This window comes from Rhinolophus sinicus, linkage group LG12 (assembly GCF_036562045.2).
Source record: "Rhinolophus sinicus isolate RSC01 linkage group LG12, ASM3656204v1, whole genome shotgun sequence".
Taxonomy (NCBI): domain Eukaryota; kingdom Metazoa; phylum Chordata; class Mammalia; order Chiroptera; family Rhinolophidae; genus Rhinolophus; species Rhinolophus sinicus.
In genome coordinates, this window is record NC_133761.1 from 33,066,310 (window position 1) to 33,082,536 (window position 16,227).

Genomic DNA, 16,227 nt, shown 5'->3' on the forward strand with positions numbered 1-16,227 from the left:
GCTGAGCTGCCGTGAGCTGCCGTGAGCTGCCGTGAGCTGCCGTGAGCTGCCGTGAGCAGCCGGAGGTTGCCGTGTGCTGCCATGAGTGGCTGATGGCCAGCGTGAGAGGCCGGCAGACATCATGAGCAGCCCGCAGCCGGTGAGAGCTGCTGTGAGGAGCTGACTGACGACTGGCGACCGGACTCCCTCAGCCAAGGGGCACGCAAGGCTCATAATATCAGCATGGGCCAGGGAGCTGTGTCCTACACAACTAGACTGAGAAACAACAGGCTTGAACCAGAGTGGGGTGGGGGGAGAGGGGAATCTATGTGTTTGTTGATTTGACTCCTCCAGATGCTCTCTGGATGAAATAACTGGAAAGTTCTATGGGTCAGAGATAATTTCCAGCACAATAGGATATTTTTTAAAATGCTACATTTTATTGATGGAAGGAAGAAAAGTTGAGTTAATGTCACACACCGTCAGTTTGAACTGTGGAACCTACATTAAAGCAGGGGAAAACTTTCAGGAGGAAATCTCAGGGGGCATCCAGCCCAATCTCACTCACAATGTAAGGGTGAAATTCAGGGAATCAATAACGCACTTAGACTTAGCTAGTTTGCAGTTTAACTCACCACACAGCTCTCACTATCGAGCCACCTGTAATTAGATTTGGTTTGCACTTAGATCCATCCTGATATTCATCTGTTTTCTCTTTGTTCTCCCCTCACTGATTAACTGAAGAACTCTGTTTGTTCCCTTTCTCAAGTAAACCCATACCTCATTAATTAACAACATCCTAAGCTGGGAAAGAGCAATTTCTTAATCCTCAGGCGCCCGGACACTGGAATCCAATTTACAATTCCCTTGCAGTTTTCACTGGAAATGCATTCAAGTCCCAGCCACTGTGGCCGATGGCTGAGTCTGAGTCCAGAGTCCCAAGATAACATCTTCTGCAAACAGACCCGACCCCAGGAAGGATGTCAGCCCTCAAACCTGCCTGCCTGACTCCCTCTTTCCTATATTAAGAAAAAGCTGGGTCGTCCCGGTGGCTCAGGTGGTTAGAGCTCCATGCTCCTAACTCCGAAGGCTGCCGGTTCGATTCCCACATGGGCCAGTGGGCTCTCAACCACAAGGTTGTGAGTTCAACTCCTGGAGTCCCACAAGAGATGGTGGGCTGTGCCCCCTGCAACTAAGATTGAACATGGCACCTTGAGCTGAGCTCCCAGATGGCTCAGTTGGTTGGAACGCGTCCTCTCAACCACAAGGTTGCCGGTTCGACTCCCGCAAGGGATGGTGGGCTGTGCCCCCTACAACTAACAACGGCAACGGGACCTGGAGCTGAGCTGTGCCTTCCACAACTAAGACTGAAAGGACAACAACTTGAACCTGAACGGCGCCCTCCACAACTAAGATTGAAAGGACAACAACTTGAGTTGGAAAAAAGGCCTGGAAGTACACACTGTTCCCCAATAAAGTCCTGTAACCTTTCCCCAATTAAAAACAAAAAAATCTAAAAAAAAAAAAAAAAAAAAAAAGAAAAAGCTAACCTGAAGTTAGGTGCAGCTGTCTACTCTCAAACTCTGGACTCTGTCCCGGCACAACCCGCACCCCACACCCCCTCTAACTCCCCTCTGCCCTAACTTTAATAAAACCTTTCTTCACTCTCCCACTTTATAGTCTTGTGTGAATGCGTTCACCTTTTGTGAATGACCAGGGGTTAATTCCACGCCACGACACACAATATTTTTCTAGAACCAACAGAGGAGTATACCTGAAGCTGTGTGCACATATGAAGGTATTAGGGTTTTGTTTGTGCAGTATGTTTAGTGTACATGAATCGGAAACATTCAGGACTGAAAGAGGTCTTAAGAAAAGAGCCAGTTTAGTAACTAGCCTTTCAGCAAAGCCCTCCTCACACCATGTCAGAAAGTCAGAACTTTTTGGAAGAATCTGCAGAGTGATGATTATACAAATACATTCATCTTGGTAACTGTCTAGTTTCTCAGGTATAAAGGAACTACTTAAGTCTAAAAATCTCTCCTGAACTAAACTGTCAGTTTTGTTAATTCCCTCCCTTCTGGTCTCTCTACAGTGAGGAGAAAAATAAAAAAAACTCATGTTACCTAGTCAAAAACTTGTTTCTAACCATATTCAGTCTATACCTAGGAAGTAATGGATAACCTGATTCTTTTAAAGCCACAGAAGGGGGGGAAAAGTGGAATTTTTATGCATAATGTATGAAAGTCATTGATAGTACTACTAAATCCGACCCCACCCGCAAGCCCTCTTAGTCAACAGAGAATTTGTTTTGTGGCTTTTGACAGCCCAAGGTCAGCCTTAATCAATCTCAGGTCACTCAGAGAGAAACTATTGGGAAATGGCTGCTGGGGAGATAATCTGGCCTTCACGAGGTCACTGACTTTTTAACTGTGCTTTTCAAGCGGTCAGACTCAAAAGAAGGCTTCACATAGCAAAATACTTTTTGAAGTCAAAACAATAAGCCTGTATAGAATATAATGTTCACCCGGATTAGCTCACACAATATGACATGCATAACAGACTCCATGAAGTTTAAAATTTTCCTATTACACCTAAACAGTTAGGAATTTTCCTACATGATGCTTTTATCTGGAATCATAATTTCAGACACGATTTTCAGTAAGTATTAATCACACTGCTTTTAAAGTGTCCCAATTCCAAAGGCATCGGGTTCCCTACTGTTGAATTTAACAAAACACTGGGTACTACCATGGCTCAAATCTTCATTGGCATTAGCAAAACACGACTGCATAGATTAAAATAGCTTTTTAAGTCTCAATTTGCATAATTTTTAATGTGAAAGAAATCTGTTTCTATAGTGTACATGTTTAGTATTTTAATACGTTTTTCTTAACACTGTAATGGTGACCCTATATCTTCTATTTTTGAAATTTAAACCTCTGATGTAATTTGATTTGACAGTAATTTGATTGGGACTTTTTGAAAGTTTTTTTTTCTTTCCTTTCTTTGCTGCCCTCTCCTCCCCCAAAATGTTGAAGACTCTGTCTGTTTACTGTGCATTTACTAAGCATAACAATTCCAAATGGTTCTGTTTACTTCAGACCAGTGTGCACACCTGGCTGGGTAACTTAGGAGAGTTGTTTTGCATCTGTATGGGATTCATTCCTGACCCTGCGGCAGAATAGCCTCTAGGAAGCACCTTTTCCTGAAACTCCCTGGCCAACTTCTCCTTTTTTTTTTGCCCCTCCTTGTGTATCTATAAAAATTTTTGGCAATATTGAGAGAGCAAGGCAGTCTTTGTGATGGGGAGTCCACTGTCTTCTCTTAATGCTGGCATTTTGGAATAAAACCTTACTTTTCTTTCCACCAACATAGCCTCTTGAGTTTTGGCTTTCATGTGGTGAGACCTTTTGTACAGTAACAAGACCAATTCTTTATGGATATAGAGGAGAGAATATAGTATTAGTAACATATATCCAGAATGTGAATTCTACAACAATGTTCTAAAGGAAGGGTGCATCTCCCTAGAGTACACAACCATGTACGGTGGTCACTCAAAGAAGCACCTTGGGATGTTTAAATTTTCAAGGACAACACAGCAACGTGTGTCAGATACTATACTACCATAGCTACTATTCTTATCTGGACCTGACTACTTAATGAAATGAACACAATTAGGTATTTCTTTTGGCCTAAGGGTGCCATGAAAAAAATACCAAGACCCTAAGGCATTAAGAACTAACAGAGTTCATGATCTTTCTGCCTTAGATATCTCTTTCTTTCGTTTTTTTTTTTTTTTTTTTAGTGTGTTCTTCCAGGATCCATCAGCTCCAAGTCAAGTAGTTGTTTCAATCTAGTTGTGGAGGGTGCAGCTCACAGCGGTGGCCACCTTGTTAAGAGCACCGTGCTCTAACCAACTGAGTTAACCAGCCGCCCCTTAGGTATTTCTTTCAAAGGTTTTTGCTTTGAGTTGGTTGGGGACCTGAAGGAGAGATTAACCCCCAGAATGATCTCCAGGATCTACTAACAACTCTTATCTGTCCTCATTGAGTAGTATTTGGGAAAGTATATTTCTGGCTAATAATATGTGTACTGTTTTAGAGAAGAAAGAAAAAAAAAGCACATTTATTTTCTATCAACAAGGGCCTCAGTATCTTTCCACAGAGGTCACCCAGAGACTATTCAGCCTGGGAGAAAAGCCATCTGGCCTAATATTTGATAGGAAGTGAAAGACAGGACATGTTATTATGTCCGTGTAGATTCCAAAAAAAGACACGAAAAAAAGATAAACATACATTATTACACACTGTGGGTCTAAATAGAGATATGGACACCAGGGGAAATGACAGCACTAGATCATTCCAACCCCCATTTAGAGCCTCAGAATGAGACTCCAGTATATTTGGATTTTTAAGTTAGAATGCTAACATTAACTGCTTTAGTTCTAGTTAAAACAATCCTTACACATGGAGAGCCCTGCTTTAAAAAAAAAATCTGCTTTTCCAAGCTAGAAATCCAGATTATGGTTTCTACCAAAAGAAAGCTGGGCTCCTTGGAGAAATAGCTGATTCCAGGTCTGGGACACACACGTACAAGATGAGCCTTGAATACCTTGTCATTCCAGACAGCAAAGCAGGTTATCAAAGACTGCTGGATTGTGTCAAATGATCCAGGCACCAACGTGAAGTGGCTCCAACTGACCAAAGCTGGTACAATTTGAGCATTATTAAGGGCACTATAATGTACTAGCTTTATAGAGAAAGCTTTTCTTTCTCTCCTTTGAAAGTTTCAAAATAGGTGTTGGAATACAGTAGTACCTCGGTTTTCGAGCGTCTCCCCTGACGAACATTTCGGTTAACGAATGCAGTAAATTTTATGGATCTATGGTATCATTAGACAGTAAAATTCATGCTAAATTTGCAGTTTTAAGGGTTGATTTTAAAAGTCTGTGTCGTGCGGGAGACCCTGCTCGCTGCGCCATTTGTCGTGCAGGGAGGCCTGCGGGGTCTCTGGTCCCGCTCCCCACATAAGAATGCAGGATATGGTGAGGCCAAAAAGGAACACCCACGGAGCCATAAGTAGGGGAGTCATATCACTATATTCTCGCTGGTGGCATCCGCCTCTCTGCAATCTGCTCTTGTTAGCTCAGCCACCATCTTCTTGCTAGCCCCCATTTCTTGCTAGCCTAGCCACAGCAGTTATATTAGTGGCCAATGGCTCACTGGTTACAGCTGACGGCCAACTAGCCACAGCTGATGGCCATCCAATCACAGTTGATGGCCATTTACTACCTGAGCCAGCACCTTCCCACATGAGGCCGAGAGCCTGGAAACTGCTTTCTGGGACTCTGTCCCCACAGTCTGGAACGGATTAATCCATTTTGCATTACTTTCTATGGGGAAATTGTACCTTGGTTTTCGAACATTTCAGAATTTGAACGGACTTCTGAAACGGATTACGTTAAAAAACCGAGGCACCACTGTAATAGGTAAGTTTTGTTTAGGCTTACTGATAAAATTTATCAACATAGTTATGATATGGGAGCCCCCCTCACTACAGAAATTTTAAATCTCCGTTTCCCTAGTTTCTTAGCTCCTTAACCCCTGGCTTTGATTACTCTTCTAATCAGTTTCTGAATCCTAAAGGTTGTTCCTAGCCTAAATCACAGAATGTCCCTCACCCCAATCTCCCCCAAGCCATTCTGGACCTAACTCTTGGACCAAATAAGTTTTAACATTCCCCAGGTCAGTATATTTGTTGATTGTCCAACCCATTCTGGGCCCAGCTCCTGGACAATTGACGCCACCTAAATGACTGGTTGAATAGCCGAAGGCTCTATAGAGCTAATGGATTTATTCATTAAAATCTATCTTTCCTCATTTAGGGGCTTTGGGGATACAGAGGATACCCCAGCAAGATTGCCAGTCGCAACCAAAGAAGCCAATGCAGTCTTCCAGGTGGATCTGGAGACCTCTTCCTCTCATCTGAGATCAAATAGGGCAAGAGTTTCATGAATTCCCCAATAGGTAGGGACAGCTCTACGGCCCTGCCCAGCAAGAAACAGATCCAGAAGAACAGACCTCCTGTCCCTCAACTTCCCATAGAGATTTTATGGGGATCACGTCTCAAGGGAAAAACAAGGCAGGCAGTTAGAGACAGGCATCGGGTCTCTGCATTCCTACATTGCCCCAAACTTCCCCTTTTCATTGTAATTATCTATCCCTATGAGGAACAAATGAGTACAAAATACCCAACTAGATTAAATTGGTCAGGTCATTCACACCTGAGCAGTAAAAGCCACAACAACCTTCACTTCACGTGGGCCTCATTATACCATCATGGTAATATACATATGCCTGGAAGTTCATTATAACAGACTGAATTCTGGGAAAGAACATGCACAGTCTAAAAAGATGACATAATAGCTTCTTATCAATCACAGGTGTCAATCAAGTGGTCCCACACCTGGAAAGGAACAGCCCATTCTGGAGAAAAAAGGATAAAAACTCCAAGTCCTCGCCACTTAGTTCCCTTTTTGGGGCTGGGGCCCTTGGCCCTTTGGGCCTTTGAGCCTTTTGAGCCTCTTCTTTTGCTCGGCCCGCTCCAAACTCTTTTGGAGTGTACTATCCCTTTGAATAATGGCCCCTGAGCCACTGCTTTCTGCCTGGGCCCGCTCCTATTTCTTTGAAGGGTACCTTTTCTTCTAATAAACTGCTTTTTCACCACTTTACTGTGGTGTCTTGTTCAATTCTTTGCTCGAGACGCCAAGAACCTGGACACCGTGCCAAGAGTTGGATCTCCCCAGCTCTTCTAATAGGCCTGTTTTCATGAATTCATTTATTACTAAAAAAACCCCAAAACCAAAAACTACCTTACTGTTCACCACTAGAGAATGATGGACTGACTTGTCATTTTGAAAACTAATAAAGATAACAAAATTAATTATATTTATCCATGTCATGAGTACTGCTAGGTAACCAAACAGTACAGGAAGGAAAGCTTCTCCTTATAGAAATATTCCAGCTAATAAATGAAAAGGGATAGAATGTCACTATATTGTAATTCCTAAAGAATCAATGAATCTACGAAGCAGTAGATAGCATTGGTCACTGACATCCCTGAAAGATAAAAATCAACCAGATATTATCTGCCTCCTGGTGGAAGAACAAATGATCAACTAAGATGTAACCTGGAAAAAAACAGGAATACAGAATATGAATACTAGAAGCCTCTAGATCTAATTTACTGGAAATACAGAGTACTACATTATATGTATACATTCAGACAAATCTAGTCTGTGGGACAAACTAGTTTCTTTAACAAAAAATTTTAGAGACTTAAAATACATATTGATATACAGATCCTGTTTCAAATAAACTATTAGAAAAATTATGATACAAATTTATGAGACAATTGGAAATCTGAGCATTTACTGGCTATCTTATGTTAAAGATTTTACATATAAGGGTACTTTTAAAAAATAACCACAATACCATCATATTTTTAAAAAAGTTTTCAAATACTATCAGAAAGCTGAGACTTCAGGTGGTCATCTATCTCTATATTTTGCAGTGAACTATCAATGCAACTGAGTTATGAGAAATGATAAATCTCCCTTTCCCAGGAATACCATTCTTAAAAAAAAAATAGACTCACTGGGGCACTTTGAAAAACATAGTAACATTATCAGCAGCAACTCAGTTTCCTTATCTTAAACATGGCAAGTTGATACAGAATGACTTAGGAGATAATGACCAACAACAACCATCAAGCAATTCTCCAGCATCTTATGTCAACACACCAGGAAACAACCACAGTTGGCACTATCCAGGGTCCTACATCCTAGTTACTACAAATTACTGCCAAGCTGGAAGCCTTTCTGAAGAAAAGAAGTCTATTATTAGAAGAGCTGGGAATGTCCCGTTAAAAAGTATAATTATTTTGAGTTTATGTTAGCCTAACTAAAACTTACCTGTTAAGCCATATCTAATTTTGAATCTTTAAAAAGGGAGAAAAATAAAAGCTTCCTCTAAAAAGCTAGTTGGATACATTTTAGGGACTTACTCATGGTTCTTAAATTCTCTAAGCACCTCAATTTCTAGAAATTTCAAAATATCCTTTGTGTTGAGGTATATCATATGATGGGTACCTTTTTAGCCCTTCTACTTTGCTTCTATTAAAAATACACACAACTCTTAAGAAAGCACTGAAAAAAACCACCACCAAAAGTGCATCAAAACAAACACACAATATGGACATTTTCTTTTCCGTGATAATAAAAAAATTGCAGCTTTCTAAGTCCTACAGCCCCTGGTATTTGGGATGAGGTTCTGCTATATCTTGCTCGTTTAGCAACTTCACTGGTTCCTCAAAGTCAAAAATCTCAAACTTTGTTTAGACTTCATTAGTTTAGCAGGACAATAAAGATACTCTGAGATTTCTTTTTTTAAAAAAAGCAGAAAAAGGGGCCGGCCCGGTGGCTCAGGCGGTTAGAGCTCCATGCTCTTAACTCCGAAGGCTGCCGGTTCAATTCCCACATGAGCCAGTGGGCTCTCAACAACAAGGTTGCCGGTTCAATTCCTCAAGTCCTGCAAGGGATGGTGGGTTCCGCCCCCTGCAACTAAGATTGAACATGGCACCTTGAGCTGAGCTGCCGCTGAGCTCCAGGATGGCTCAGTTGGTTGGAATGCATCCTCTCAACCAACAAGGTTGCCGGTTCGAGTCCCGCAAGGGATGGTGGGCTGTGCCCCCTGCAACTACAAACGGGAACTGGACCTGGAGCTGAGCTGCACCTGACACAACTAAGACTGAAAGGACAACAACTTGAAGCTGAATGGCACCCTCCACAACTAAGATTGAAAGGACAACAACTTGACTTGGAAAAAAGTCCTGGAAGTACACACTGTTCCCAATAAAGTCCTGTTCCCCTCCCCAAATAAAATCTTTAAAAGAAAAAAGAAAAAAAAAAAACAAACAGAAAAAAATAAACTGAAAGATAACTAAATACCCAGTAATACAGAAGGAAAAAATTCTTTAAGCCGGTAATTTTATCAAAATTACAATAATTTTGAACAGGTATTTCTTTAAAGAGACTGCCTGACCCAAGAGAAATTCTTAAAAAGAATGGAGTAGAACATGTGTTTATTGGAATCTGTGCACAGGACTCTGCAGACCTCCAAAGTCTCCTCGGCACCTGGATTTGCTGGGTTTTATGCATCTGATCAGGGCAGAACTTCTGGTTAAACTACAGTTCATGCATATCTGACTCAACTCCACAAATGTTTGGTGAGTACTTAGGACAGCTATTCAGGTATGAGTACGACGTGCTTTCTCTCAGAAATCCCAGTGTTCTCAGTAATACCAGCTTGCACCTATGTATTTAATATAAAGTATGAAATTGTTTTATTCTCATTTTATACACAGGGAAGTAAAAGCAAGGACATGTTAAACTACTTCAGTATGGTTACAGAACTTAAACGGTCACAAGTCACCAGAACTTAAAAAACAAAGCAAAACATAAAATAGTTTAGACTTCACATACCATATATATTTACCCTGCATTTATCCTGTCCATTCTATCCCCTTCAGTTTTATTCATTCACCCATGCTGTCATCCATCACCATCCTTTCCATTAGTCACTCCTTGAGCACTTACCTGTACAGAGCCCTGCGTCAGGGACGGTACTGAATACAAAGGTAATAGATTCATAGGAGGATAGTTTATAAAAAGTAAAAATGTGCAACTCTCAAGAGAGAGGAGGTCCCGATTGGGTTGCCCAACGTGGTGCAAAGGCTCTTATTTTTATTTCTTCCCTTGCCTGCTTGGAGAAGGGAGCTGACGCCTTCTAATGTAATTTGTCCAACTGGTCTGCTCTGTTTGTCCAGCCAAAAGAGATTTACAATGTAACTTATTAACCTCAAGGCGCCGTTACATTTTTGTCCTGGAGTGAAGGAGCTATTCCAGAACCTGGAGTTTCAGGATATGGCTGCATTTTGTTTATTCCACCAGGGACCTTCATGTCTACCTAACAACACGCTAACTAACCTGTCTCACTAATAGCAAAATGGAGATCATCTAAATTCTTTACTCAGGTTTTCATATGCAGGGCAAGTTTTAAAGACACAGTAACCTCTGCCATTTTTATTTCTTTAGCTATAATATCATATTTCTAAGTTTAATTTCACACATTAAGTGAGACGGCATAGTCATACTATACCTAATTGATATCTAGAATTATACACAATGGTTTAAGAATTTGGGTTTAACATACATAAATATGGAGATGTTACATGTATTAACTACCTATAATAGTTTTTAAAATAAACCAGAAGTTGAGCCATCTGGATTTTAATATACTTCAAGGAAAATGTAACATTTCATTCAACTATGAATCCTTTGTAGACTCAGCAGCTCATGAGTATATTTCAACAGTTAAAACGTCATAGCAAACACTAGAAACATTTATAAGCCATCACATAGCAGATGCAGAGAGATCTCTATGATAAGAAACATCACACCTACCGTAGTGTCATTGCTGGTAACATAAACCAGGACATCGGAGGAGTTCCTGCCATTGATGTATCGGTAGCAGTTCCAAACACAGCTAATCAAGTAACCCTGAAAGTGAGTAGTGATTATTAGAGCTTTAATTTTCAAACTTCGGACAATTTTAAATATCACCATAGATAAAGCTATTTACAAAACTTTTATTTACATAAATTATAAATGCACATATTGACTCTACTAAACCAAAAAGCCTTCAAAATTACAAATATTGGGTATAGTAACTTTCTGGCACAGGGTACTACTCTAGCCTTATTCCATCACACCACCTTCTGGGGAAGGGAGGGGCTGAGGGCGGGGCTGAGGACAGACGAGAAATTTCTAAGAAAAGCAAGTTAGAAGGAGCAATCACCAAAAACATTTATTGCCCCAAAATTCACAGAACAATTAACCCATTTCTCACCACGTTAACTGTGTCTTTGGGATTTTTATTCTACATGGTCATCTATGATTTTATCTATCAAGTCAATTTTTTAAAAAAGGTTTACAACATATAAATTTGCTAAACAATAAATAAAATTCACTGAAACATTCCCATTTTCAAAATGAAATACCCAAAGGAGATACTTAATGTCCAGAATAAAGACACGCTAAAAATAAAGCCTGAGTTCATGGGAAATGTTTGAACTACGAACTCTTTGAACTTTCATTTCAATCATCTGCAATTAAATTAGAACTAAATAATTTCAAAATCCCTGTAGCTTTAAAATCCTTTGATTAAAAATGTTTAAAGATGTGGAGAAATTGGAACCCTCATACATTGCTGATGGGAATGTAAAATGGTACATACGGCTGCTTCAGAAAATAGCCTGGCAGTTCCTCAAAAGGTTAAACAGAGTTCTAGATGATGCTGCAATTCCACTCTTAGGTATATGCCCAAGGGAAATGAAAACATACGTCCATACAAAAACTTGTAACTGTAGCATTTGTCATAATAGCCAAAAAGTAGAAGCAATCCAAATGGCTACCAACGGATGAATAGGTAGACGAAATGTAGTATATTCATACAATGGAATATTATTCAGAAATAAAAAGGAAATTCTGATATATGCTACATATAATATGGATGAACCTTGAAAATATTATTCTAAGAAGCCAGTCACAAAGCATCACATATTGTATACTTCTATTTATATGAAATATCCAGAACAGGTAAATCTATAGATAAAGAGTGGCTGCCAGGGGTACAGGATGGGATAAGGGTGAATAGCACGTGACAAAAATATTCTAAATTTACATTGCATAACCAAAAAGCTGTAATTACACAACTCTGTGAATATACTATAAACCACTGAATTGTAGTTTCAATGGGTGAATTTTATGATAGTGAATTACATCTCAGTAAAAAGTTGGTCTATAAAAAGAAGACATTATGGACAAAGGGGTGCTTGTCAACATTTTACAGGAGAGGGAGGTAAAATATTCTGTCGTATTGTACTCAGACTGCTATTTTAAGCTGCATTTCATAGTTGCTTGATTACTTCTTACATTTAAGTTTTTTGTGATGATATTAAGATGAAAATGTACAATGCCACTGTACAAAATGTTTCCTGAACCACAATAATCTGAAACCATTAACAATGAGACAGAGAGGGACAGAAAGGGCATATTTCTTGAACAATGTACAATAGATTCAATTTACTCAAATCTTCAGTTTACCCAACAATGTTATTGATTATTAGGGGGGGAAAAGCCCCTTTTTCAGAATTTCAATACAAATTAAAAAGGAATGTATGAACATATTACTTATGTTCAAAAAGACTAGTCAGCCACTATTTTAGCAGTGAACAGTAGATTATTTAAAACAAGAACTCCTTCCGATGTGAGGCCCCTAAAATGACAAGTCTAAAATTAAAGATGAAATAGCAGAGCTGGGAAGTGCCTGGTGTCTGGGACCGCACAAGCCCACAGTCAGCATTCACTTACTAAACACTCCAATAGGAGAAAAACCTCAGGACTGTTGTCTCTAAAAACCCAATAACTTATTTCAGTGACTTTATTTCTTATTTGACATTTCTGTAATCTGGAATAGAGAATTAAATATTTAGCATACTTTCCAAATAAACTTGCATCAACAAATTACGTCCATCATCTATTTGCAGAGCTCGGTGATAAACCTTATTGACGAGTAACAGTGAATTTAGGTTGTGAAAGCCAGTAACTGGGTAAACTGACATGTGAAACCACAACACATATACCCCTATTTATTTAAACAAATAATTACTGAGTCGTTATGTGTGGGGCATCAGCTCAGTGCTAAGAGGGATATAAAAATGAAGGCACAGTCTATGTTCTCAAAGAAATGCAATCTAGTTAGTAGAGGAGATAGATATGTAAACAAATATATATTAAAATGAGTACACGTTTCTCACAGGTTGGAGATAGTGCTGTGAATTTCTACGATGACTTTTCATTATCATAATTAACAACAGTGTTGGAACTTTATAAAAGTACCACAGGGCAGCGATTTTTCTGATTTACTGTACCTAGAACACAGCCTGGCACATAGGAAACCCGTGATAAATATTTACTGAATAAATGAACGAATGATGCATCTTCCCATACATTAGCTCACTTAAACCTCACAGTCACCCCACAGAATGTTTTCTTATTATTGCTACTTAGTAAACGAAGAAAGCGAGGCTCTGGTCAAAGCAAAGATAGCAGTGACAGACGCTCACTACATCCTCTGACTCAAAATCTCATGTAAGCATTTCCAATACAAATGAAAACGCCTACAAAAATTAAAATGCACTGGGAGCTTCCAGCTTCTGAGCTTGTGGTAAAGGCAGTGACTAGCTTTGTCAGATGAACCTTCCTGCAGGTACAAAGGATAAAATCTGGAACACACACACACCACACAATTTGAAGGCAAGGGAGAGGCACCCAAAACAGGCAGAAGCTAAAGGGGAGTCTCCCCTTGAAAGACAAAGTGCAGTAAGTGGGATTTGAGAGTCTGTGGCCTTTTGCCAGGAGCCTGCATGGTTTGGAGTGGCAAGGACACATTTGGGGTTGCCCGCGCAGCCAGAAAGTTTGGGTAAAGTGGGAGTGACAAAGGCAGTAAGTCTCTCCATCTGTGTATAAAATTCACCCAAATCCTTGACTACTAAGCTACACATGGAATATCAAAATACTCAGTGTGTTTTACAGGGAAAAATTTAGACCCAAATCATTTTCAATGATTCATTTTCATTCTATCCATCTTCTTCATATTACCTTTTAAAATGATTTTCTCCTTAAGCGTAGCTTCTCAAGTTTACTGAGACTTGATTTTTGAAGAAGTGGGTTAATCTTATGCCAAAATAAAGGCAATGGAAGATATTAAGAATTAAAAGTTGGCGGAAAAAAGGGGGCGGAATTAAAAGTTCAACATCCAATTTTTTTTTGAGAATTTTCTACTTACTAGTAGCACACAGGCACGAATAATAATGATGTTTTTATTATCAGGTTTACAAAGATGAAAAGGGATAGATAGCACTCGGTTGATGAGGGTGAGAGGAAACAGTGCTAACGGCAGTGTTAGGTCATTCAACTTCTAAGAGATCAGTCTGACAGCCCATCAAAAGCCTTTAAATTATGCATGTCCTCTAATTTTAAGTGTATCTTGAGGAAATAAATGTATAAGCATATGAAAGATATATTTAAATACATTCATTGCAGCAACATTAATAAGTGAAGAAGTAGAAACTGTCTCAATGTCCAACAATAAGTAATTTATTAAATGATAAATTAATATAATAGATTGTTATAGGATGTTCAGAATATATTGCATTTTAAAAATCAATAACAAACATTGTAATGAATGTTGCAGCATATAGTATATACTATGTAAGGCATAACATTATATTAATTTATTCTCATTCTAACAGATTTTGGAATAACCCTTGATTGGCCTGTGGAAGTTGGTTAGAGTTTCTCTCTCACACAGGTAAGAGAAGAAACAGAATTGTTAGGAAATCAAAAAGCAGTTCAAAAAGCAAGATAATGAGATGACTGAAGTTGGTTTATTTCTTTGGCATACATGAATATGTTTAATAATATTTAGGCAATGAGTAAAATCTTCACTCTTACCTTAAAGGTCAAGATAATGCTGATAAACAGAAGAATAATAAGGACCAAACAGGTAGGATTCATGGACATGATATCATCTTTGTAGGGAAAATTAGGAGGCTGAAAAAGACAAGTGCAAATCATTCAGGATTATATTCCTTAGGCATTATTCAGATATGTTTATCAAAAAACAATTAGTTAAAGCAGACAGTTATTAAAGACCACCACAAAATTTCTAGCCTGCCTCTACTGATGAAAAGCTATAAACGGTGTGATGAGCAGAGGCTAGTCTGTTCATATATCAGGCAATAACTCTTGAAAAGAAAAATCAGAGGAAGATTCATGAGTGAGACCTGAAAACATAACTCTGCCTTCCTACTATACAAAAAGTTAAAAGTCAGTAAGTAGTCTTTATATATCTCTGTTTGGATTTTCTGCAAGTTCTGAACCATTCTAAAGGGCTTGTGCAGGGCAGGGGGGAGAAAATATCAGTAGTGTGTTCTTTATACAGAGCATTTTTGGTGATGCTACTTCTCAAAGAGCAGAATCTTTTATACTAGTAGGTATTCACAGCATTAAAAAAAAACACAATTAAATCCTACCATCTGACCATACTAATTAACTACTAGGTCAAAGGAAACCTTTTTAGAAAGACCAAATCTGCTACTCAGGGTAGTGGGAGGCCCAGGGCCTCACCATGAAACACCCGCAAGCACTGACTGGAGTCCTGCGTTCAACTGGCAGAGGTAAGTGCGCAGGGAGGCAGCCCACTGTGCGCTGCCACCTTTTATCTCTTCTTCATCAGCCCATCCTAACTGTGGGTTTGCATTTCACATTAGCAGTCTTCTGAGACACAACAAAGAAGCTCCAAATGTTAAGCAAGAATACGGAGAACCCCGCGACTCATGTGCTTGGCTCCTCCTGCCCAGGTGAACAGCACCCGGTGATTTTCAGCACCTCCTTTCACTTTGGGCAAAATACCTAAGAAACAAAAGCTGAGTCACTCTTTGTGATCAGCTCACAAAACTAGTCCCTTGGAGCCTGGAAGGGTTTCTGAGCACTGAGCCTACCGTGCAAGAATAAAACCAGTGGATGTTCACAAGACCAACATGAAGTATATTGTTTCTGTGTCTAAAAAAAAAGGATTAAAGTAGAAACAAAGATCTTTACATATGCTTCCCCCCAGAAAAGTGAGGGTGGTTTCTATGTCTAGTTAATACTTATAAAACACATGCAGAACTTATTTTAACTGCATTTTACAAGACTCCACATAAACAGAAAAGGCATTCGAATCAAGTGGGTGTTCTCCCACAGCCATCTCAGATCATCGTCTCTCCAGACTCACTACATATCCACTTGTCAGCAAGGGCCTCAAAAATCAGTGGAACTTGAACGTTTCTTTCACTACTGTGTCTTAGGCATTGTGAGACTCTGTAGGCCTCATTTTTTCAGCCCAGACTGATCTTTACGTAGAACACATGGAAGATACACACTTGTATTTTTGGTTTATAATTACAAATAAAAGTAGATGGTGATTTTTTAAAAAACTGACGTTACGATTACTGTCAGCATCACTAATACTATCATTTTGCTACTAGCGGCTCTAAAGCAAATGAGTACAGAGTGACTGA

At 39.3% G+C, this 16,227-nt stretch overlaps 1 protein-coding gene across 1 annotated transcript in view; it reads right to left on the reverse strand.

Moving 5' to 3' along the window:
- LAPTM4B (lysosomal protein transmembrane 4 beta) overlaps nucleotides 1-16,227 on the reverse strand; it is a 73,070-nt gene that overhangs the window by 11,392 nt on the left and 45,451 nt on the right. The window contains exons 5-6 of the mRNA XM_019714996.2: nucleotides 14,618-14,716; nucleotides 10,505-10,600 (exon numbers count right to left, since the gene is read on the reverse strand). Of these exons, the coding sequence (XP_019570555.1) occupies nucleotides 10,505-10,600; nucleotides 14,618-14,716 (195 nt within the window). The remainder of the gene's footprint in view (nucleotides 1-10,504; nucleotides 10,601-14,617; nucleotides 14,717-16,227) is intronic.